General features: G+C 39.5%; 1 protein-coding gene across 4 annotated transcripts in view; it reads left to right on the forward strand.

Moving 5' to 3' along the window:
- The first annotated feature begins 2,618 nt into the window (after window positions 1-2,618).
- MPHOSPH8 (M-phase phosphoprotein 8) overlaps window positions 2,619-23,864 on the forward strand; it is a 60,943-nt gene continuing 39,697 nt past the window's right edge. For all 4 annotated transcript variants that reach the window (XM_014839324.3, XM_070520322.1, XM_044777471.2 and 1 more), the window contains exons 1-2: window positions 2,619-2,978; window positions 22,481-22,636. In XM_014839324.3, the coding sequence (XP_014694810.3) occupies window positions 2,745-2,978; window positions 22,481-22,636 (390 nt within the window). In that variant the 5' untranslated portion in view covers window positions 2,619-2,744. The remainder of the gene's footprint in view (window positions 2,979-22,480; window positions 22,637-23,864) is intronic.

A 23,864-nucleotide genomic window follows, 5' to 3' on the forward strand; every position in this document is an offset into this window, starting at 1 on the left:
TATTGTGCTTGATATTGTCCCAGAGTTCCCTTAGACTGTTCTTTTTTTTTTTTTAAGATTTTATTTTTTTCCTTTTTCTCCCCAAAGCCCCCTTGGTACCTAGTTGTACATTCTTCATTGTGGGTCCTTCTAGTTGAGGCACATGGGACACTGCCTCAGCATGGTCTGATGAGCAGTGCTGTGTCTGTGCCCAGGATTTGAACCAACGAAACACTGGGCCGCCTGCAGCAGAGTGTGCAAACTTAACCACTCGGCCACAGGGCCAGCCCCCCTTAGACTGTTCGTATTCTTTATAATTCTTGTTTCTTTTATCAGACTAGCTTGGGTGATTTCCTCTAGTCTTTCATCCAGCTCACTGATCCGTTCTTCTGTATCATCTACTCTGCCATTGAGTCCCTCTAGTGAATTTTTGATTTCCAGTATTGTAGTCTTCGTTTCTGATTGGTTCTTTTTTTGTTTTCCAATTCTTTCTTGAAGTTCTAAGTGAGTTCATCCATTCTTCTTCCAAGATCAGTGAGCACCCTTATGACTGTTAGTTTGTACTCTTCATCTGTTACATTGTTTATCTCTTTTTCATTTAGTTCTTTTTCTCTGGTTTTGTCCTGTTCTCTTACTTAGAACGTATTCCTTTGTCTCCTTATTTTGTCTTTTTCGCTATCCTTCTATCTCTGTTTTAGGTAACTCAGCTATGTCTCCCAACCTTGAAGAGGTGGTCTTATGTAAGAGATGCCTTATGAGGCCCAGCAGTGTGCTTCTGTCTCGTCACCAGTTCCAAAGGTTCCAGGAATGTCCCCTGTGTGGGCTATGTGTGTCCTTCTGTTCAGCAGGGTTGCTCTTGGTGCAAGTGCATGGGGAGGCCAGGGTGTCCCCCTGGCCGGCTGGTTGTAATGCTCAGCTGCACGTGGCTGCTATGGACCCTTCAGTCACTTTATCTGGCACGGGGAGCCCCAGCACAGTTGGCTACAAGATCTAATAGCACATTCCTGTTGTAGGTTTCCTGTTAAGTGATTAGGCCTCCAGCATGGCTGGTTGCTAGGCCTAGGGGCTTATAATTGCTGTTGGCCTCCAGCCTGCAAGGCTCTTGTCAGCTCTCTCAGGATTGCTGCTGACTAAGGCTGGCCCAGGCATGGGAGCACCCAATTGTTTCAGGCTTTAGAAGGTGGGGCTGATCCCTATGTGGCTGTTTGAGAAACACAAGTCTACTGCAGCTGAAACAGCCCACCACCCACAGGGCCAAAGAGACCCTGTCAATGTATTCCTGCCCCATTTGCATGCCCCAATCCCCTGGAGCAGACCCAGTTGCCCCACTGCAAGGCCCCACATATTCCACATGCTCCTCACACACGCTTTGACCCACGTAGGCAGACCTTCTCTGCCTATGTCGGCCCACAAGTAGCCTGAGAGCTTGCTGTTGGGTGGGGCCAGTCCCTAGGGCAGGCTGCCTGCCCTGGCTGACCTGGACTAAATTGGTGCTCTAGTGCATGGGGAAGGATGCCAATGGCATCCGCCAGTGTCTGTGTCAGCACACCTGTACTTGGCCACAATAATGGCTGCCAATTCTCAGTACCTGGAGAGATCTCACCTCTCACCAAGATGCACCCAGAGCCTATCAGGTGAGTCTCTTTCCACCAAAGAACTGTGAACCTTTTTTTCTGGTGATTTTAGGTTGCTCTCCAACACAGGTGAATTTGTGTGTGGGCCCTTTAACAGCTGGCTTTTTTTTCCCCTAACATCCCCTAGCTCTTCTGGGGTATTCTCTGTTGTTGTTAGTAATCAGCAAAATCAGATATTATGACACTTGTCTCAGTTGTGCTGAGTCCTGAAGCTGCTCATTATGGTGATGCTACCTTGCTCAGGCCCCCGCTCCTCCAGGAGGGCTGGGTACCTTAGGATTGCTCCTGGCTGGCTGTGACACTTTGTGGCTTCCGAAGGTGGCTTTTTTCTCTCCAGGAAGGAATTCTGCCTCTTCCATCTCAGTCAGGACTGTCCCCTGTTGTGGGGGTTCTTGTTATCCAGTTTTCAGTTCTCTGTCAGGGGTAATTGTTCCAAGAGTAGCTGTAAATTTGTTTTCTCCCTGGCAGGAGGTGAGTTCAGAGTGTGCCTATGCCACCATCTTGACACTGTCCAATATTGTATCCTTCAGTGGATTTTCCCAACATTCAAAACCTGGACAAAATCTTTTTATCGTATCCTCTGATATTTTCAATGGGAAGAAAAAAAAACTAGAACTTGGAAAACATGGTATTTAACCTGATAACCTTTAAAATTTATATCTTTAAACAATACTCACTAAACATAACAGCACTTGTGCGCTGTGTCTCATCACATCCATGAATCGCTGGGCGTTGCTTCTCGCCGCTCCAGCTCGGGGCGCAGGCGGGTGCTCTCCCTTTCCGAGGAAAGCCTCCGGAGGCCGCCACGTGCGGCAGAAAGACAGTGGCCCCGCGGCGAGCCCGCCTCCGCTTCCAGGGCCTGCGCCCGCCCCTCCCTCCTCACTGGCCAGCGCCGCGGCCCCGCCCTTCCGTCCCGAGCGCCCCCCCTCGGCCCGCCCACCCGCTTCCGAGGCTCCCAGGCTCCGGCGCGCTCGCCTTCACCTGATTGGCTGATGTGCGCGTCGCTCCAGGGTCCCGAGCCCGCCATTGGCGCGTTCCCTCCCAGCCGCGTCACGGCCGGTGCGGAGCGCGAGCGGCCGCCGCCGTGTGTGTCGCAGCCGCTTTTCCTGGGCGGTTTGCGGAGCTGCTGCTATGGCGGCGGCGGCGGCAGCGGCGACGGAGGAGGAGGAGGGGGCGAGCGTGATTGCAGTTCCCGCTTCAGGTGCCGACGGCAAGGGCGAGTCGCCGGAGGTTGAAGGAGAAGGAATAGGAGCCGTGGGCGAAGAGGACGCAGGCGCGGGAGGCGCGGAGGCCGCAGCGGACAGCGAGGAGGACGGGGAGGATGTGTTCGAGGTGGAGAAGATCCTGGACATGAAGACCGAGGGGGTGCGCGTGGGGCCGCGGCGGGCGGAGCCGAGGAGGCAGAGGAGCGCGCGGGGGAGGAGCGCGCGGCCCCCGGCGCCGGGAAGGGCTGCGCCGCGGAGGCGAGGGGGCGGCGGGGCCCGGAGGCGCGCGGCCAGCGCCGGGTTTGTGTGGCCGTGAGTGTTGAGATGCGCGAAGCGGGCCGCGTCTCGGGGCTGGGAAGGAGCGCTCCTCAGAGAACCTCCTCTTCGTAGTCTATTGGCCGCGCTGTCGTTTCGGTGTTTGTCGTAGCGCCAGTGAATTTTCTGCTTTAAAAATCTTCAGCAATTCCCATTCGCCCTCACGGTGTCACCCGACAGGCGGCGGTGACAGGTCTTCCCCACCTGGCCGTCGTCATCCCTCTGCGGTGCTTTGCACAGTTGTAGCCACACTCACGCTCGCGGGCCTCGACGCACTGTGCAGCACCCGGCGAAATCTTGCTCATCTCTCAAAGACCTCCGAGTTTAGAGCTTTTCTCTGTGAAAGCCTTTTGTGACCCTGATCCCTGCAGAGTGAGGTGCTTCCTCACCTGTGCCCGTATAACGCTTTGTGTAGACCCCTGTTTTAGCATGTAAAACGTTATCGTTCTTTATGTGTGTCTTTCCTGCTAGATTGTAGGTTCCTTTGTCAGAATATGATTTTTATTAATGTTTGTATCACTGATACTCGATCCACTGCCTAGCTTGCAGTAAGTGCTTAGTGTACATCAGATTATTAAATGAGTGAATGAATTGTGAGCTGGAGGCTGGAGTGAAGGGGAGGGGGTGGAGGTGAAGAAGAATGGACAGTAGGAAAGTAATCTGATGGGGATACGTGTGAGCTGGCCAGAGGCCCCACGGGGTGGTCGAGTCTCTATATTGTATTCTTTTCAGTGTCTGTTATTTCCTATGTGTCATGTGCCAACTCGTCTTAGTTGTTTTGTCCATTCATTCAGCATTTTTTTTAATCTACTACTGTTTGCCAGGTGCTGCTTGGGTCCTGAGGGTACAGAGATGAATTGTAGCTTAGACGGCTGCTGACACTGAAAAGTTCTCCCGTCCACTGGGGGATCAGTAGTTGAAATCCAGTGCTAGCGATGTTATTGCTGGTTGCAGTGTAGTAAAGATAGGAACGTTTTTCTGTATAGTTTTCCCAAATATGTTGTAAATGCTTTGAGGTGAAAGGTGGAGCCAGTCTGAGACTTTTGTATCGCCTGCGTTTAACACAGTACTTTTTGGCACAGAGAAGATATTTAGAAAATATTTGTTAGGAGGAGAATATCTTTAGAACTAAGATGATGCATGTATTCATAGAGTATTTAATTTTGCAGGTCCCAAAGAATTGTAGGCACTGTACCTAAAGTCTCAGACATATGCTAGTCAAAAGTGGATGAAACTAAGAAACTTCAATGTTTAAGACACTAAAGCAGAGTTAGACTTTAATGATATAAAGTTGAGTACAAATTCTAGTTGTCTGGGCCTTGGATTTTTAGGTGCTCTTGTGAGAGTGATTTATAAGATGAAAGGTGTTAGCTGGGCAGAACAGGACTGTGGCAGTTCCTTTATAAACATCTTTGAGTGAGCCAGCCAGCTGACAAACGAAAGGGTCCCGACAGCGGTTTATGAGGCCCCCTTATCAAAATTCCCAGTTTATGGTATTTCTGTTGTTTGTAATCCACCAGTCTATGGTTTCCTGTTACAGACTGAGACAGTCATTATGGTGGATGTTGGCTGGGGGGAATAGTATTAACACTGAATTTATGTATTAGCTATGTTCTTTCTTTTAGTTTATTGCTAAATGTAATTTTTTTGTGTTTTCAGAAAAATTAAATCTGACAGAAATCTTGGGTTTTTGGCTTCAATTTTGAATTGGAGTCATTTTTGTATAATAAAAAACTGGTACTTTTTTCTGATATTTGGGGGACATTTGGTCCTATTATTTAGCGTAAAGTAAATTTTTTAATAATACAACATAGAGAATGATCACAAAGGCAACACCTGTGTAACCCCTGCCCAAGTCAGGAAATGTTAGACTGCCAGCCCCAGAATCCCTTTTGAATCCCCTTCCAATTGGTACCTGTTTCCATCCCCTAGAATCACTGTCCTGTATTACTATATGCTAATTACTTTCTTGCTTTTCTTTGTAATTTCTCCACCTAAGTGTGCATTCCTCAACACTTTAGTTTTACCTGATTTTATTCCCTTCATTTAAGTGGAATCTCACAATATTTGTTTTGTGTATGTTTGCTTTTTTTGTTCAACACTATCTTTGTGAGATTTAATCCACGCTGTGTGGAGCTGTAGTTTCTTTCATTTTCATGGCAACATAGCGTACACTTGCATGAATATATTACTGTCTGTGTTTTCTGCTACTGTTGATGGGTGTTTGGGTTGTTTCCAGTTTTTATCTATTGTGAATAATGCTTCTGTAAACTTTATTGAACATGTCTCCTGGTGCATTGTGCACATTCGTTTCTCTCGGTCATGTACACCTGGAAGTGGAACTGTTCAGACATAAGGGACGCATGTATCTTCAGCCTTTAAGTGGAAACTTTTTGAAAGCAGTTGTGCCACTTTACACTGCTACTAATGGTTTATGAGAATTTCTTTTGTTTCATATCCTTTCAACACTTGATAATGTTGGACTTATTTCTAGCCCTTACTGGTGGGTATAGAATGGTATTTCCTACTTGTAGTTTGTATTTCTCTCTATTCTCCGTAGTAATCAGTGTTGAAATAATTGAGCGTCTCTTCATATACTCTTTCCTTGGTCATTTAGTTATCCACTTTCATGAAATGCTGTTCAGATCTCTTTTTCTACTGGGTTGTCTGTCTTTCTTGATTTGTTGGAGTCCTGTGTATATTCTAGATTCAAGTCCTTTGTCGGCGATGTGTTGCACATCTCTTTTCCTGCTGTGTCTTTGATGAACAGAGGTTTGTATGGCTAATGTAGAAAAACTTAGTCTTTGTCTTGGTGTTGAGTACTTTTTACGTCTGGTTTGAGAAATCTTTCCCTACCCTAGATAGTCTCTTTTTTTTTTTCCTAGACATTCTATTATTTTCCCTTTCAGGTTTTTTACTTCACTTGGAATTGATTTTGTGTATAGTGTAATGTAAGGGTCGAGTTTTGTTGAGCAAATCTTTCTTGTTATTCTTTAACCGTTCCTTGTAAATTTAGAATCAGTTGTCAGTTTCCTTGCACACTTGAAAACTACAGATTTTTATTGGAATTTGCATTGAATCTATGGATAAATTTAGGATCAACTTAATTTCTTTCAGTAATGGTTTATAGCTTTCTCTGTTGAGGTCTTGAACATCTTTTATTAAATTTATTTTTAGTTATATTTGATATTTTGATGCAGTGGTAAATTGTCTTTAAAAATTTTATTCTTGTTGTTTATTGCTCGTGTATAGAAAAACCGTTAATTTTTGTGTATTTACTCTTTGTTGGTTAAAGAAATTCCCTTTTATTTCTAGTTTGCTGGCTACTTATGAATGGATGTTGAATTTCATGAAGTTTTTCCTGCATCTTTTGAGATGATTGCATTATTTTTCTTCTTTATTCCATTAAATTGATTTCCTAATGTTAAGTCAACTTTGTCTTCATAGAATAAACCAAAGTTGGTTGTGATATTTCCCTTTTTTAATGTTAAATTATATATTTGTTTTTTATCTCATTAATTTCTACTTTTTCTTTATTTTTTTTTTCCCTTAATTTACTGGTCTTTTTCTAACATCTTGAGGTAGATACAAAGCTCATCATTTTTCAACCTTTTTTAAAGTCAAATTTATATACCTGTAAGACTATAAATTACCATGTAATCTCAGTTTAGCTGCAACTCATAGATTATGTAGTATGTTCTCATTCAGATGAAATATCTTTCAATTTCCGTAAATTATGTGCAAATAAATTGCTTAATTTCCAAACATTTGAGAGTATTAGTAAATGTTTGGTGTGCTTTAAAAGAATTTCCGGCTTGAACTGATACATGTTCATATATTGTTTTACATTGACTATTTGCTTGACTAATTGTGTTATTTAATACCAGTACTACAGCTGCCAGCAAGCAAGCCAGCCATTACTTCGGAACTTGGACCTGCAAGCATATGGGAAAGCAATTTGAGAATAATTTGCATGCAAGAGGCTATTCTTTCTTCGTATTTCTAGCTGTTGATAATTGTAACTGTCTTTTTTTTAACTTTTTATTAAGATTATGATAGTTTACAACCTTGTGAAATTTCAGTTGTACATTATTGTTAGTCATGTTGTAGGTGCACCACTTCACCCTTTGTGCTCTCCCCCCACCCCCGTTTTTGCCTGGTAACCACCAATCAGTTCTCTTTGTCTATGTGTTTAACTTCCACCCATGAGTGGAGTCATACAGAGTTCGTCTTTCTCTCTCTGGCTTATTTCACTTAATACACTCAAGGTCCATCCTGTAACTGTCTTTTTTTTATGACATGTTCCTTGTTGATTTTAAAGCAGTACTAAAACAGACCAGATATTTTCACTCCTATTATTGACACACTTGAAGTCTACTGAAATGCTTTATTACAATTACACTTTTTTTTTTTTTTTTTTTTTACCTTTTATCTTCATAATGCACTCAGACTCACAGGCTTTGAGATTTTTTTTAATAAAAAATTTTAACTAATTATCTAGTGTATGTGATCTAGGAGGACAGGAGCACCATTGACTGCCTTTGAGTTTGGCTCACCAATTAAGGTAAAAGAAAGCTTGGATACCAAGAAGATAGGTTATTTCTGGAATTTTGAGGATATGTTTATAAATCCCAGGGCTCTCATGAAATTGCTTAATATATGGCAAAGCCCTGGGCAATATTTGAATCTACATGACTCCTATAAAAGGATATGTGATTCAGGGATTTCGTCTGTTTTTTTGTATTCTGTACCCGTAAGACTCCAAAGGTTCCTGACACAGACCGACCCTCAATAAATACGTGTGATATGAACGAATGAAACAACTGCTCAAATAAAAGCTGACAACAATTATCAGTAAATTAAATCTGGAGCTAGAATTGCCATGTGTCATTAACATTTGAGAATGGTTCTTAATATCTGCATTGTCAACTGGATCAATTCTAATTGATAGCTAACATTAAATTTATAACTGTTCACTTGTAGAAGTAAAAGTTTACTGACATTTTGACTGCTTTTGTTCTTTTTTACTGAGTTCATAATAGTTTACATCATTGTGAGATTTCAGTTGTACATTATTTCTTGTCTGTCAGCACATAAGTGCTCTCCTTCACCCCCTGTGTCCACCCCCCCTTCCCCTGGTAACCACTGAACTGTGTTCTTTGTCCACGTGTTTGTTTATATTCCACAAATGAGTGAAATCATCTGGTATTTGTCTTTCTCAGACTGGCTTATTTTGCTTAGCGTAATTCCCTCTAGATCCTTCCATGTTGTTGCAAATGGGATGATTTTGTCTTTTTCTGGCTGAGTAGTATTCCATTGTACATGTATACCACATCTTCTTTATCCAATCGTCAGTCAGTGAGCATTTGGATTGTTTCCATGTCTTGGCTATTGTGAATAATACTGCAGTGAGCATAGAGCTGCATAAGTCTCCTTGAATTGTTGATTTCGAGTTTTTTGGGTAGACCCAGTAGTGGGATAGCTGGGTCATATGGTAGTTCTGTTTTCAGTTTTTTGAGGAATCTCTGTGCTGTTTTCCATAGTGGCTGCACCAGTTTGCATTCCCACCAGCAGTGTATGGGGGTTCCCTTTTCTCCACACTCTCTCCAACATTTGTTATTTTTAGTGTTAGTGATCATGGCCATTCTAACAGGCATAAGGTGGTATCTTAGTGTAGTTTTGATTAGCATTTACCTGATGATTAGTGATGTTGAACATCTTTTCATGTGTTCATTGGCCATCTGTATATCTTCTTTGGAAAAATGTCTGTTCATAGCCTTTGCCCATTTTTTGATCAGGCTGTTTGTTTTTTTGTTCAGTTTTGTGAGTTCCTTACATAGTATGGAGATTTACCCCTTGTTGGATGTTTGATTTGCAAATATTTTCTCCCAATTGGTGGGTTGTCTTTTGGTTTTGATCCTAATTTCTTTTTGCCTTGGAGAAGCTCATTAGTCTGATAAACTCCCACTTGTTTATTTTTTCTTTTGTTTCCTTTGAGAAAACAGTATTCAAAAAGATGCCTTTAAATTTAATGTCAAAGAGTGTACTGCTTATATTATCTTTTATGAGTTTTATGGTTTCAGGAATTCTCTTCAAGTCTTTGATCCATTTTGAGTTAATTTTTGCGTATGGCATGAGATAATGGTCTACTTTCAGTTCAGTTTTCCCAACACCATTTATTGAAGAGACTTTCCTTTCTTCATTTTATGTTCTTGGCACCTTTCTTGAAGATTAGCTGTCCCTAGCTGTGTGGGTTGATTTCTGGGCTTTTGATTCTGTTGCATTGATCTGTGTGCCTGTTTTTGCACCAGTACCATGCTGTTTTGATCACTATGGCTTTGTAGTACATTTTGGAGTCAGGGATTGTGCTGCCTCCAGCTTTGTTCTTTTTTCTCAGGATTGCTTTAGTAATTCAGGGTCTTTGGTTGCCCCGTGTGAATTTTAGGATTCTTTGTTTTATTTCTGTGAAAAATGTCATTGGGATTCTGATTGGGATTGCACTGAATCTGTAGATTGCTTTGGGTAGTATGGACATTTTAACTATGGTTATTCTTCCAGTCCATGTGCACGGAATCTCTTTCCATCTCTTTTTTTAAAGATTTTTATTTTTTCCTTTTTCTCCCCAAAGCCCCCCAGTAAATAGTTGTATATTCTTAGTTGTGGGTCCCTCTAGGTGTGGCATGTGGGATGCCACCTCAGCATGGCTTGATGAGCAGTGCCATGTCTGCGCCCAGGATTCGAACCAGCGAAACCCTGGGCTGCTGCAGTGGAGCACGTGAACTTAACCACTCAGCCATGGGGCCGGCCCCTCTTTACGTCATCACTTATTTCTTTCAGTGATGTTTTAGAGTTTTCATTGTGTAAGTCCTTCACCTCCTTGGTTAAATTTATTCTTAGATAATTCATTCTTTATGTTGTGCTTGTAAATGGAATTGTATTCTTGAGTTCTTTTTCTGTAAGTTTGTTATTAGAGTATAGAAATGCAACTGATTTTCTTAAGTTGATTTTGTACCCTGTAACTTTACTGTAATTGTTAATTATTTCTAATAGTTCTCTGATGGATTCTTTAGGGTTTTCTATATGTAAGATCATGTCGTCTGCAATCTGCAGGAATTTCGTTTATTCACTCCCTATTTGGATTCCTTTTATCCCTTTCTCTTTCCTAATTGCTCTGGCCAAAGCCTCCAGTACTATGTTGAGTAAGAGTGGTGTTAGTGGGCATCCTTGTCTTGTTCCTGTTCTCAGAGGGATGACGTTCGATGTTCAGTTTTTCCCCATTGAGTATGATGTTGGCTGTGGGTTTGTCATATATGGCCTTTACCATGTTGAAGTAGTTTCCTTCTATCCCCATTTTGTTCAGAGGTGTTTTTTTTTTTTTTATCATAAATGGCTATTGGAGCTTGTCACATGCTTTCTCTCCGGCTGTTGAGATGATCATGTGGTTTTTATTCCTCATTTTGTTAATGTGGTGTATCACAATGATTAATCTGTGGATGTGAACCATCCCTGTGTCCCTGGTATAAATCCCACTTGATCATGATGTATGATCTTTTTGATGTATTTCTGTATTCCGGTTGCCAGTATTTTGTTGAGGATTTTTGCATCTCTATTCATCAGCGATATTGGCCTGTAGTTTTCCTGGAATAGCTTGAGAAGGATAGGTATTAAATCCTCTCTGAAAGTTTGCTAGAATTCTCCAGGGAAACCACCTGGTCCTGGGCTTTTAGTTTTTGGGATGCTTTTGCTTACTGTTTCAATGTCTTTACATGTAATTCACATTATCTGTTTCTTCTTGATTCAGCTTTGGGAGGTTTTGAGAGTCTAACAATTTATCCATTTCCTCTAGATTGTCCGTTTTGTTGGCTTATAGCTTTTTGTAGTGTTGTCTTATAATCCGTTGTATTTTTGTGGTATCCATTGTCATTTCTCCTTTTTCATTTCTAGTTTTATCTATCTGAGCTTTCTCTGTTTTTTCTTTGTAACTCTGGCTGGGAGTTTGTCAATTTTGTTATCTTCTCAAAGAACCAGCTCTTTGTTCCATTGATCCTTTCTCATGCCTTTTTTGTTTCAATAGCATTTGTTTCTGCTCTGATTATTTCTCGACTTCTGTTGACTTTGGGCTTTGTTCTTCTTTTTCTAATTCAATTAGGTATAGTTTGAGATTGTTTATTTGGGATTTTTCTTGTTTGTTAAGGTGAGACTGTATTGTGATGAATTTCCCTCTTAATACAGCTTTTGCTGCATCTCATATGAGTTGGTATGGTATGTTTTCATTTTCATTTGTCCACAAATATTTTTTTATTTTTCCTTTGATTTCTTCAATGATCCATTGTTTGTTCAATAGCATGTTATTTAGTCTCTACATCCTTGTCCTTTTCTCAGCTTTTTTCTTGTAATTAATTTTTAGCTTCATAGTATTGTGATCAGAAAAGATGCTTTTTAAATTATTTCAATCTTCTTAAATTTGTTGAGGCTTGCCTTGTTTCCCAGCATCTTGTCTATCCTTGAGAATGTTCTGTGCTCACTTGAGAGGAATGTTTATTCTGCTGTTTTTGGATGGAGTGTTCTGTATATGTCTAAGTCCAACTGGTCTGGCTTTTCTTTTAATTCCACTGTTTCGCTGTTGATTTTCTGTCTGGATGATCTATCTGTTGATGTGAGTGGAGTGTTGAGGTCCCCTACTGTTATTGTGTTGTTGTTGATATCTCCTTTTAGGTTTGTTAATACTTGCATTATGTACTTTGGTGTTCCTGTGTTGGATGCATAAATATTTACAATTGTTATTTCTTCTTGATGGACTGTCCCTTTGACCATTATATACCGTGCCTCTTTGTCTCTCTTTACCTGACTTATCTTGAAGTCTGCTTTGTCTGATATAAGGATGGCAACACCTGCTTTCTTTTGTTTGCCATTAGCTTGGAGTATCGTCTTCCATCCCTTCACTCTGAGCCTGTGTTTGTCATTGGAGCTGAGGTATGTTTCCTGGAGGCAGCATATTGTTGGGTCTTGTTCTTTGATCCATCTCTCCACTCTGTGTCTTGTTACTGAAGAATTCAGTCCTTTTACGTTTAGGGTGATTATCGATATATGAGGGCTTAATGCTGCCGTTTTGTCACTTGTTTTCCGATTCTCCTCCATTTCCTTTATTTCTCGTCCTGTGTATTTCGGACTACCAATTTGGATAGGTAGGTTTTTATATTGTGTTTCTTTGTTTTCTCCTTATTTGTGTCTCTCTTCTGCTTTTTTGTTTAGTGGTTACCATGAGGTTTGTATTCAAAATCTCATAGATAAGATAGTCCATTTTCTGATGGCCTCTTATTTCCTTAGACTAAGCCAATTCAGTCCCTTTCCTCTTCCCCTCTGAAGTTGTTTTCTCACATCTTATTCCACCTTGTGTTGTGAGTTTGTGGTTAAAATGACAAAATTATGTTTGTTTTTGGTGTTTCCCTTCCCTTTGTCTTTAATGCTGTACTTGAGTATTTGCTAACCTGTTCTAACCTATAGCTACAGTTTTCTGATTTTGTCCACTTATTTTTCTCCTTATTCCATACTTTTTAACCCCTTCCCCCCCCCTTTTTTTTCAGGTATGAGGGCCTTCTTGAGGATTTCTTGTAGGGCATCTCATGTCTACGAACTCCCTTAGCTTTTGTTTATCTGGGAAAGTTTTTATTTCTCTATCATATCTGAAGGATATTTTTGCTGGGTGGAGTATTCTTGGCTGAAAGGTTTTGTCCTTCAAAGATTGGAATATGTCATTCCAGTCTCTCCCAGCCTGTGAGGTTTCTGCAGGGAAATCCACTGAAAGCCTGATAGGGCTTCGTTTATAGGTTATTTTCTTCTGCCTTTCTGCCCTTAGTATTCTATCTTTGTCATTCATTTTGCCAGTTTTACTACTACATGCCTTGCAGTAGGTCTTTTTACATTGACATATTTAGGGTGTCTGGTAGCTTTTTCCACATGGATTTCCATCTCTTTCCCCACGTTTGGGAAGTTGCCTGCTGTTATTTCTTTGAACAACCGTTCTGCTCTACTCTCCTCCTCTTCTCCTTCTTGAATACCTGTAATTTTTATGTTGCATTTCCTAGTTGCGTCATATATTTCTCGGAGACTTCCTTCATTTCTTTTTAGTCTTAATTCTCTCTCCTCCTCTATCTGGGGCATTTCAACATGTCTGTTCTCAATTATGCTGATTCACTCCTCTACGATGTTCACTTGAGCCTTCAGGGAATCCATATTTTGTTTTATTTTATCCATTGTGTCTTTCGTCTCCAATATTTCTGGTTGATTTTTCTTTGTAGTTTCAGTCTCTTTTGTGAGGTTGCTCCTGAACTCATTAAATTGTTTCTCTACATTCTCTTTTAACTTGTTGAGTTTTTTGATGATAGCTATTTTGAATTCTCTGTCATTTAGGTTCCATATTTCTCTGTCCTCAGGACTGATTTCTGACTACTTGTTATTTTCTTTTTGGTCTGGAGATTTAATATCATTTTTGATGTTGCTAGAGGGGGTGGCTTTGTTCTTTCACATTCTGGTATTATTTGGTCACAGTCAGCACCTGTTGCCACTGGGTGGGAGTAAAGATCTGTGTATTCTGAGCTTTCTGCAATGTGCGGGAATCCCAGGCAGTGGAGCCGGTGCTGGGCAGTTGGGGTGGGGGAAGGCACTTTTTTCCTCACACTCCTGTGGGCTGGCTTACTCTATTCTTGGTATCTGCTCTCCTGGGGTGTTGGCTTGTTGAGGTCACCCCTGTGATAGCTACTCACCTTGGTAGGGGCTTTCCCTTACACTGCGAGGGACCTCGGGGATCTTTGATGTTCCCGTGAATGAGCAGCCCTTCTCTGTTCCTTCCCTCTTGGAGGCCCTGCACAGTCCCAGATTGCAGTCTTTTGGGGAGGGAGCGAAGTTTTCTCTTAGCCCATTCCACCTCCTCCAGGGGGCTCCAGCTTGTCTGCCCTCCGACGTATGGCTGTGTGGGTCTCTCAGACGTCTTTTGTGCATGTCCTCTGTTGGAATATGGATGTCTTTTTCATTGTATGGTGGAGGGGCAAGATTACTGGGAGAACTCACTTCGCCATGATGCTGATGACACTTCTTCACCGTTTTTTTTAAATTATCAGAAAAGTTGCAAGAATCATATTTAATCTCCCATTTACCTTCACCTAAATTCTCCAGTTGTTAATGTTTGCTTTATCTTTTTTCTCTATTTATGCACATTTTTTTCTGGCTCATTTGAAAGTAAATAGTGTTCTTTAAAAGCTACATTGAGTAAAAAATTACCACAGATTTACACACAAAAATATTCTGGCCCGTATTAAATTAAGATCATTTGTTTCCATGCCCTATTATTGGATAAGTTAGCATGTTCCTGCAGGCCACCATGTAACTGTTCACGTGATGCTTCTACAAGTCAAGCATACTGCTTTCTTTAAGGCAGTACTGCATAGCACTGACTGAGATTTCTTTCTTTCTCTTCTGTTCATACAGGCTTCTTCAATAACCATGCTGTCTCTTCTTTGTTTAGTTTCTTCAGTTTTAACTAGATTTCATAGAAGCTCTTACAAAGTTGTATATAACAGTAGTCTTTTTGCTAAAGAGAATTTGCATACATTCTTGGCTGATATAATCAATGTATCGCTGCCCACTTATGTAGCTGAACTGTAAAACTATATTGATGTATACACTCTTACTATTTTAAATTTATAAGGATTTTCAGGATTATCTTTAAAGGTTAAGAGTCTAAGTCTCCTCTTTTTCCATTATTTCTTAGTTTCTAATCCTACTAGATGCTGTGGCTTGGTCTTTCTGCAGATGGCAGAGTGATTGAAGGGCAGTGTGGGCATGATGGAAGGGTAAAATGGAAAGGAGCAGTGCTTGCACTCAGCCTGGGATGTTTGTTGTCGTGGTGGTTGTGTGAATAAAATGAGCAAGGGTTCAGTGGATAGCTAGAATGGTACTCTGCAGTTTATGTGGAAAACTATTTTGTGAGTATCTTCTCAGTAAGATTGGGTATTGAGCAGAAAAGATAAGCCAGAAATCTGGAGAAGCAAAAATTTGGGATGCTATGACAAAGATTTAATAGCCATACAATTTTTTTTAATTATTATAAATGAGCGAGAAAATGGGCACAGGACACAACAGATTATTTAAAAAAAACTTTATTGTAGTTTTATATCCATATTTTTATATGTATATCTTAAAATTTGCAATTTAAACCATTTTTAAGTGTACCATTCAGTGGCATTAAGTACGTTCACATTCATGTCCAGCCATCCCCACCATCCATCTCCAGAACTTTCTCATCTTCCCAAACTGAAACTCTGTCCCTGTCAAACAATCATTCCCTGTTCCTCCTCCCTTCAGCTCCTGGCAGCCACCATTCTACTTTCTCTCTCTATGAATTTGCCTATTCTAGGTACTTCATATGAGTGGAATCATGCAATATTTGTCCTTTGTCCACCTTATTTTGCCTAGCATAGTGTTTTCAAGGTTCGTCCATGTTGTAGCATGTGTCAGAATTTCCTTCTCTCTTAAGGCTGAATAATATTCCATTGTTTGTGTATCCCATGCTTTGTTTATCATTTCATTTGTTGATGGACACTTGGGTTGGTTCCACTTTTGGGCTATTATGAATAATGCTGCACTGAACATGGGCTTACGGATACCTGTTTGAGTCCCTGTTTTCAGTTCTTTGGGCTGTATACTTAGGAGTGGAATTGCTGGGTCATGAGGTAATTCTGGGGTTTTTTGGGGAGCTGTCAAACTGTTTTCCACAGCAGGTGTACTATTTTACATTCCAACCACCAGTGTAAGAAGGTTCTAATTTCTTCACATCCTCACCAACACGTTATTTTCCGTGTTTCTGATTATAGCCACCTAGTAGGTATGAAGTAGTGCCTCATGGTTTTGATTTGCATTTCCCTAAGGACTAATGAGGTTGAGCATCTTTCCATGTGCTTATTGGCCATTTGTATATCTTCTTTGGAAAAATGTCTATTCAAGTCCTTTGCCCATTTTTAGGTGGATTGTCTGACTTGTTTTTGAGTTGTAGGGGTTGTTTATATATTCTGGATATTAATCCCTTTCAGATGTGATTTGCAAATATTTTCTCTAGTTCTGTGGGTTTCCTTTTCACTGTGTTGATAATGTTCTTTGATGCAGAAAAGTTTTTAATTTTGAAGTCCTTTTTACTATTTTTTCTTTTGTTTGTGCTTTTGGTGTCATATCCAAGAAATCATTGCCAAATGCAATGCCATGAAGCTTTTCCTTTATGTTTTCTTCTAAGAATTTTGTGGTTTTACCTCTTAAGTTTAGGTCTTTGATCCATCTTGAGGTAATTGTTGTATGTGATGTGAAGTAGCGGTCCAGCTTCATTCTTTTGCATGTAGAAATTCACTTGTCCCAGTGTAACTGTGGGGACTTCAGGACCAATTCAACCAACCCATCTCTTATCAACAGAGTGATTAAGAATTGTCTTTGAGCCACATGTAAAAGAATGAAAATTGACCATTCTTTTTCACCATTCACCAAAATAAACTCAAAATGGATTAAAGACCTAAAGGTGAGACCTGAAACCATAAGGCTTCTGGAAGAAAACGTAGGCAGTACACTCTTTGACATCAGTATTAAAAGGATCTTTTTGGACACCATGCCTTCTCAGAGAAGGGAAACAATAGAAAGAATAAACAAATGGGACTTCATCAGATTAAAGAGCTTCTTCAAGGCAAATGAAAACAGGATTGAAACAAAAAAACAACCCACTAACTGGGAAAAAATATTTGCAAGTCATATATCTGACAAAGGCTTAATATCCTTAATATATAAAGAACTCTCACAACTCAATCACAAAACATCAAACAACCCAATCAAAAAATGGGCTGGAGACATGAACAGACATTTCTCCAAAGAAGATATACTGATGGCCAATAGGCACATGAAAAGATGCTCATCATCGCTGATCATCAGGGAAATGCAAATCAAAACTACACTAAGATATCACCTTACACCCGTTAGAATGACAAAAATATCTAAAACTAATAGCAACAAATGTTGGAGAGGTTGTGGAGAAAAAGGAACCCTCATACACTGCTGGTGGGAATGCAAACTGGTGCAGCCACTATGGAAAACAGTATGGAGATTCCTCAAAAAATTAAAAATAGAACTACCATACGATCCAGCCATCCCACTACTGGGTATTTATCCAAAGAGCCTGAAGTCAGCAATTCCAAAAGTCCTATGCACCCCAATGTTTATTGCAGCACTGTTTACAGTAGCCAAGACGTGGAAGCAACCTAAGTGCCCAGCAACAGACGAATGGATAAAGAAGATGTGGTACAGGGGCTGGCCCCGTGGCCGAGTGGTTAAGTTCGCGCGCTCCGCTGCAGGCGGCCCAGTGTTTCGTCGGTTTGAATCCTGGGCGCGGACATGGCACTGCTCGTCAGACCACGCTGAGGCGGCGTCCCATATGCCACAACTGGAGGAACCCACAACGGAGAATGCACAACTATGTACCGGGGGGCTTTGGGGAGAAAAAGGAAAAAATAAAATCTTTAAAAAAAAAAAAAAAAAAAAAGAAGATGTGGTACATATATACAATGGAATACTACTCAGCTGCTAAACAGAACAAAATCATTCCATTTGCAATAACATGGATGGACCTTGAGAGAATTATGTTAAGTGAAATAAGCAAGCAAGAGAAAGATAATCTGTGTATGACTCCACTCATATGAGGAATTTAAAACTATGGACCAAGAACAGTTTAGTGGATACCAGGGGAAAGGTGGGGTGGGGGCTGGGCACAAAGGGTGAAGTGGTGCACCTACAACATGACTGACAAACATTAATGTACAATTGAAATTTCACAAGATTGTAACCTATCAATAACTCAATAAAAAAAACCAAAACCAACAAACAAAAAAAAGAATTGTCTTTGAGAAAATCTAAAAAGTCATGTAGCCAGGGCATGCACGAGAGAAGAAATCATGACCTGAAATGCCCTCAAAACCAGAAATCCTCCTTCCCATGGAACCCAAGGACCAGGACAAGACCAGAACTTGAAAGTTGGATTGTTCTTTTTTTTTTGAGGAAGACTAGCCCTGATCTAACTACTGCCAGTCCTCCTCTTTTTGCTGAGGAAGAATGGCCCTGAGCTAACATCTGTGCCCATCTTCCTCTACTTTATATGTGGGACACCTACCATAGCATGGCGTTTGCCAAGCGGTGCCATGTCCGCACCTGGGATCCAAACCAGCAAACCCCGGGCCGCCGAGAAGTGGAAGGTGCAAACTTAACTGCTGCGCCACCAGGCTGGCCCCAAAAGTTGGATTCTTATCAGAAGCAAGGGGTTCCTCATTCAGGAAGATCCGGTGTTAAAATTCTTTCCCCACCTCATCATAAAAGTTGAGAACCCTGTCATAAATGTTTAAAACCTCACCATAAATGCCCAATGCCGACCAATCAAAACCTGTCCCACCAGCGTTTCTGTGTGCTGGCCTGTTCTCCAAAATCTCTTCGGTTTTGCCCCACATCCTGAATCAGGGAGATGCATGTGAGGGCATGTGCCCCCTGTCTCCCTGCAAGTCAAACTCACAGAATAAAGCTGCTCTCTCCCCCAAGAGGCTGATGCTGTAACTAATTGACTTGTTTATGCACATCAGGCAGAGAACCCCAGTTTTGTGCAGTAACACCAGCACAGTTTGTTTCTTCTTGCTTGGACTTAGCACCCTCATCAAGAATCAATTTGCCATAGATGTATAGGTTTATTTTTGGAGTCTCTCTATGCCTGTCCTTATGCTAGTACCATACTGTTGATTACTATAGCTTTGTAGTAAGTTTTGAAATTAAGAAGTGTGAGTTCTTTGACTTCATTTTCTTCAAGATTGCTTTGGCTATTCAGGGCATCTTGCAGTTGCATATGAATCTGAGGATTCACTTTTCTATTTTTGTAAACAAGCCTGTTGGAATTCTTAGAGAGATTGCATTGAATCTGTAGATTGCTTTGGATAGTGTTGAGATCTTAACAATATTAAGTCTTGCTACCTAAAAACACAGATATCTTTCCATTAATTTGTCTTCTTTAATTTCAGCAATGTTTTGTAGTTTTTAGTGTACAAGTCTTTTACCTCCTTTATTAATTTATTCCTAAGTATTTTATTCTCTTAGATGCTATTGTACATGGAATTGCTTTCTTAATTTCCCATTTGGATTATGCATTGCAGGTGTATAGAAACACAACTAATTTTTGTGCATTCGTCTTGTACCCTGCAACTTTGCTGAATTTGTTTATTAGATCTAGTTATTTTCTTGTGGATTCTTTGGGAGTTTCTTTATATAGAATCATATCATTTGTGAATGTAGTTTTACTTCCTCCTTTCCAACTTGAATGCCTTTTATATCTTATTCTTATCTAATTGCTCTGGCTAGAACTTGAGTACAATGTTGAAAAGCAGTGGTGAAAGAAGGCATGTAACAGGTAATTTTTTAAAGAAAAAGTGTAAATGGCTTAATGATAATTTTGTAAGTAGACGTGGTGTAGAGCGGAAGTTGGCAGACTTTCTTTGTAAATCGCCATATACTGTTTTAGATTTCATGGGTTGAGAGGCAAAAATTGGGGTTTAAAGTTACTGTTCCCTATCATGGTAGAAACGTGACCTCAATCTCCTAAAAAGATCTTCCTTCTCTTAAAGACAGGGATGTCTCTTGAGAACTCACTGGAGTGTGTTATCTGCACCTGCCTTTGGCACTTAAACATACTGCCCTTGCAGTGTTAAATGACTTTCATATGCAGAAGCACGTTAAAGCTCAGGCCTCGGGTTTGAATTTCAGCTGAACTATTCGTTAGCTGTGTCATCTTTACTAGTTATGTTATATAGAACCTTCAGTTTTCTCATCCATAAAAGGAATAATAGTACTTCACAGGATTGTTGTAAAGATTAAATGAGCTATAAATGCCAAGGTTTAGACAGTGCACAACACATTGTAAAGCACTTGCTATAACTGTCATTCTTCTTTTATTTGTTGTCAACATTTAAAAATGTAACACCATTCTTAGCTCACAGGATGGGCAAAAAAGGAGGCAAGACTTGCTGTAGTTTGCTGACCCCTAGCACTGAGAGATGATCAGCTCTTGTATCTTGTGGAAGTGTAAATTGGATCCTCTTTGCTGAAAGGCATTTGGCAATATATTTTAACAATCTTCACATGGCTTTATAATTGATCCCATTGATCTCTCTTTTGGAATTTATTCTAACATCAGAGATGTGCAAGTATATTACAGCTTTATTTATAAAAACAGAAATTGCAAACAAAGGAACCTTTGGTTTCCAAAGGGAGAGTTTTCACTGTGTTTTTTGTTGTATTTATGTGATGGAATAATGTTCAGTCACTAAAACTCATGTTTTTGAGAAATATTGAAACAAGAAGTTCTTGATATATGTGAAAAAGCAAGATAAAAATATTATCCCAGTGTTCTTAAAAATATATGTTAAGGGCCAGCCTCATGACGTAATGGTTAAGTTCACATGCTCCACTTCAGTGGCCTGGGGTTCATGGGTTCTGATCCCAGGCATGGACTTACACACCGCTCATCAAGGCATGCTGTGGTGGTGTCTCGCATACAATATAGAAGATTGGCACAGATGTTAGCTCAGCAACAATCTTCCTCACCAAAAAAAAAAAAAAAAATTATATATATATATAAAATATAAATTTATAAATACAAAAGATGAATGAAATAGATCAAATTGTTGTCAGTATCTCTGGGTGACTTTTATTTGGTTTTTCCTATTTTCCACTGATTTTCAAAGATTATGCATTGCTTATATAATTAGAATAAGACCTCAGATTTTGGTTTATGAAAAATGGATCAATGATACTGTGGTTTTTATTAATTTTAGAATGTTTAAATTGAGGTGTAATTGACTTATATTAGTTTCAGGTATACGATATAATGATTTGATATCTGTATACATTGCAAAATGATCATCACAGTAAGCCTAGTTAACATCCATCACCTTATGTAGTTACAAAACAATTTTTCTTCTGATGAGAACTTTTAACGTCTGCTTTCTTAGCAACTTTCAAATATGCAATACAGTATTATTAATTATAGTCACTGATGCTGTGTGTTACATCCCAGGACTTATTTTATAACTTGAAGTTTGTACCTTTTGACCCCTTTCACCCATTTCTTCCATCCCCCACCCCCCCGCCACTGGAAACCACCAGTCTGTTCTCTGTATCTGTGAGCTTTTGGTTGGTTGGTTGTTTTGTTTTTGTTTTTAGATTCCACATATAAGTAAGATGATACAGTATTTGTGTTTGTTTGTCTGCCTTATTTCACTTAGCATAGTGCCCTTGAGGTTTTTCTTTGTTGTCACAAGTGGCAAGATTTCCTTTTTTATTGCTGAATAATATTCCATATTGTATATACCACATTTTTGTTTATCCATCCATTGACGGACACTTAGGTTGTTTCCATATCTTGGCTATAGTAAATAATGCTGCAGTGAACATGGGGGTACATATATCTTTTCAAGTTAAGTGTTTTCATTTTCTTGGAATAAATACCCAGAAGTGGAATTGCTGGATCATATGATAGTTCTGTTTTTAATTTTTTGAGAAATCTCCTTTCTGTTTTCCTTAGTGGCTGTACCAGTTTATATTGCCGCCAACAGTATATAAGGGTTCCCTTTTCTCCACATCCTCACCAATACTTATCTTTTTTTTTTAAGGTTTTTTTAATTTCCAGTTTTTCTTCCCCCCAAACCCCCCCAGTACATAGTTATATATTTTACTTGTGGGTCCTTTTAGTTGTGGCATGTCGAACACCGCCTTAGCATGGCTTGATGAGCGTTGCCAGGTACACGCCCAGGACCCAAACTGGCAAAAGCCTGGGCCACCGAAGCAGAGTGCGAGAACTTAACCACTCGGCCCCATGGCCAGCCCCTCTTATCTTTTTGATAGTAGTCCTTCTAACAAGTGTGAGGTGATATCTCATTGTGGTTTTCATTTGCATTTCCCTGACAATTAGTGATGCTGGGCATCTTTTCATGTGCCTGTTGGCCATCTGTATGTCTTCTTTGGAAAAATGTCTGTTCAGATCTTCTGCCTGTTTTTTAATCAGATTGTTTGATTTTTTGCTATTGAGATGGATGAGTTCTTTATATATTTTTTGGATATTAACCTCTTATGATTTACAAATATTTTCCCATTCAGTCAGTTGCCTTTTCATTTTGTTCGTGATTTTCTATGCTGTGCAGACACTTTTTAGTTTGATATAGTCTCAGCAATTGTATGTTTTTAGAAATTTAATCAAGTTCTTTATTTGCCTGTTTTTAATTTATATGACAGGGTAAAATCCTTTACAAAGTGCGATGGAAAGGCTATACATCAGAGGATGACACCTGGGAGCCTGAAGTTCATCTTGAGGACTGTAAAGAAGTTCTTCTCGAATTTAGGAAGAAAATTACAGATAACAAAGCTAAACCAGTCAAGAAAGATATTCAGGTATCGTGTTTTATCTCATATTCCTTTTATTTTTTTAGTACAATAAGTTTATTAAAAAGTTTTGTGATATAAAGAATGTGCAGTAAAGAATTCACAAATAATAGTAAAGTCCACAATATTCCTATTGTAAATTCTGTAGAGCCAATTCATTCTCACAGAACGCTTTCATTGATTTTTGCCAAACTCTTCTTTCTGTAACCAACCTGTGATTGCAATTAATTTGAAACAGGTATAGTTCAAATATGTTGGTTAATATTTTCCTTTAATTCAAGAGTAAGATGAAAGTGGGAGGAAAAGAGACATGTTGAAACTTTCCTTGTTTGTCCAAGATGTAAGCATCTTGTTTATATACCTGAGGAATATTTTTTGTGCTATTCATATTAGTACTACAGATACTGCGCATACTTTTATATTTAATCTGTATTATTAACGTATTTCTATGTCTGATTTTTCTGCTAGTTAATTAAAACAATTCTTAGATCATTTTATAAAGCTATAAATTTTAGTACATTTCAGGTTATTCATAGGTTTGATTATCCAGGTCTTTTGTTTTTGCCTCTATTCCCATTTCAATTTTTAGCTACTTTATTGGGTTTTAGTAGCTCTTCCTGATGGTAAGGAAGGATAAAGAGATGAAAGGAACTCAAAAAAGTTAAATTTCTGTTATCAGCAGTTTGGAAAAAGATTTTCTGGTGGGATGGAGTGGGATAATGTTAAACTAACACACGTTTGGTTTCAACGTTTTCTTCTCTGGATTTGTCCACTGTTTTATCCTTGATTCTCTTATTACACAGATAATTGAATTGGCTTTATTTATGAACCTTGTAAGAATTTCCTATTTTACTTTTCCATGTAAATTTCATTTATAGCTTGTATTTATAAATTGAACCAGCTCTTATTCAACTTGTTGCTTTTCCTTTTATAGTTTTCTGCTTAAATCCTGGGAGCACTGCTTGCTTAGGACTTAGTAAGCATCATAGAAGTTAGAAATGGTTTCTAAAATAACCAAAAAAATGTTTGTTAATGCTATTTACCAGGAAAATATGCATGATGCAGAAATGATACTTGTTCATTAAAATACTTTTATTATCATTTAGCATTTGGATACCTTTTATCTTTTTGCTGACCATCAGATATTTCAAACTAAAAAAAAAACTGAGGTGCTGTTTAACATTCATGGGTGTGATATGGTCAAGCTGTTCATTTTAAATAAACTGAAAATCTACAA

The sequence above is a fragment of the Equus asinus genome, chromosome 11 (genome assembly GCF_041296235.1).
Source record: "Equus asinus isolate D_3611 breed Donkey chromosome 11, EquAss-T2T_v2, whole genome shotgun sequence".
Lineage (NCBI taxonomy): Eukaryota > Metazoa > Chordata > Mammalia > Perissodactyla > Equidae > Equus > Equus asinus.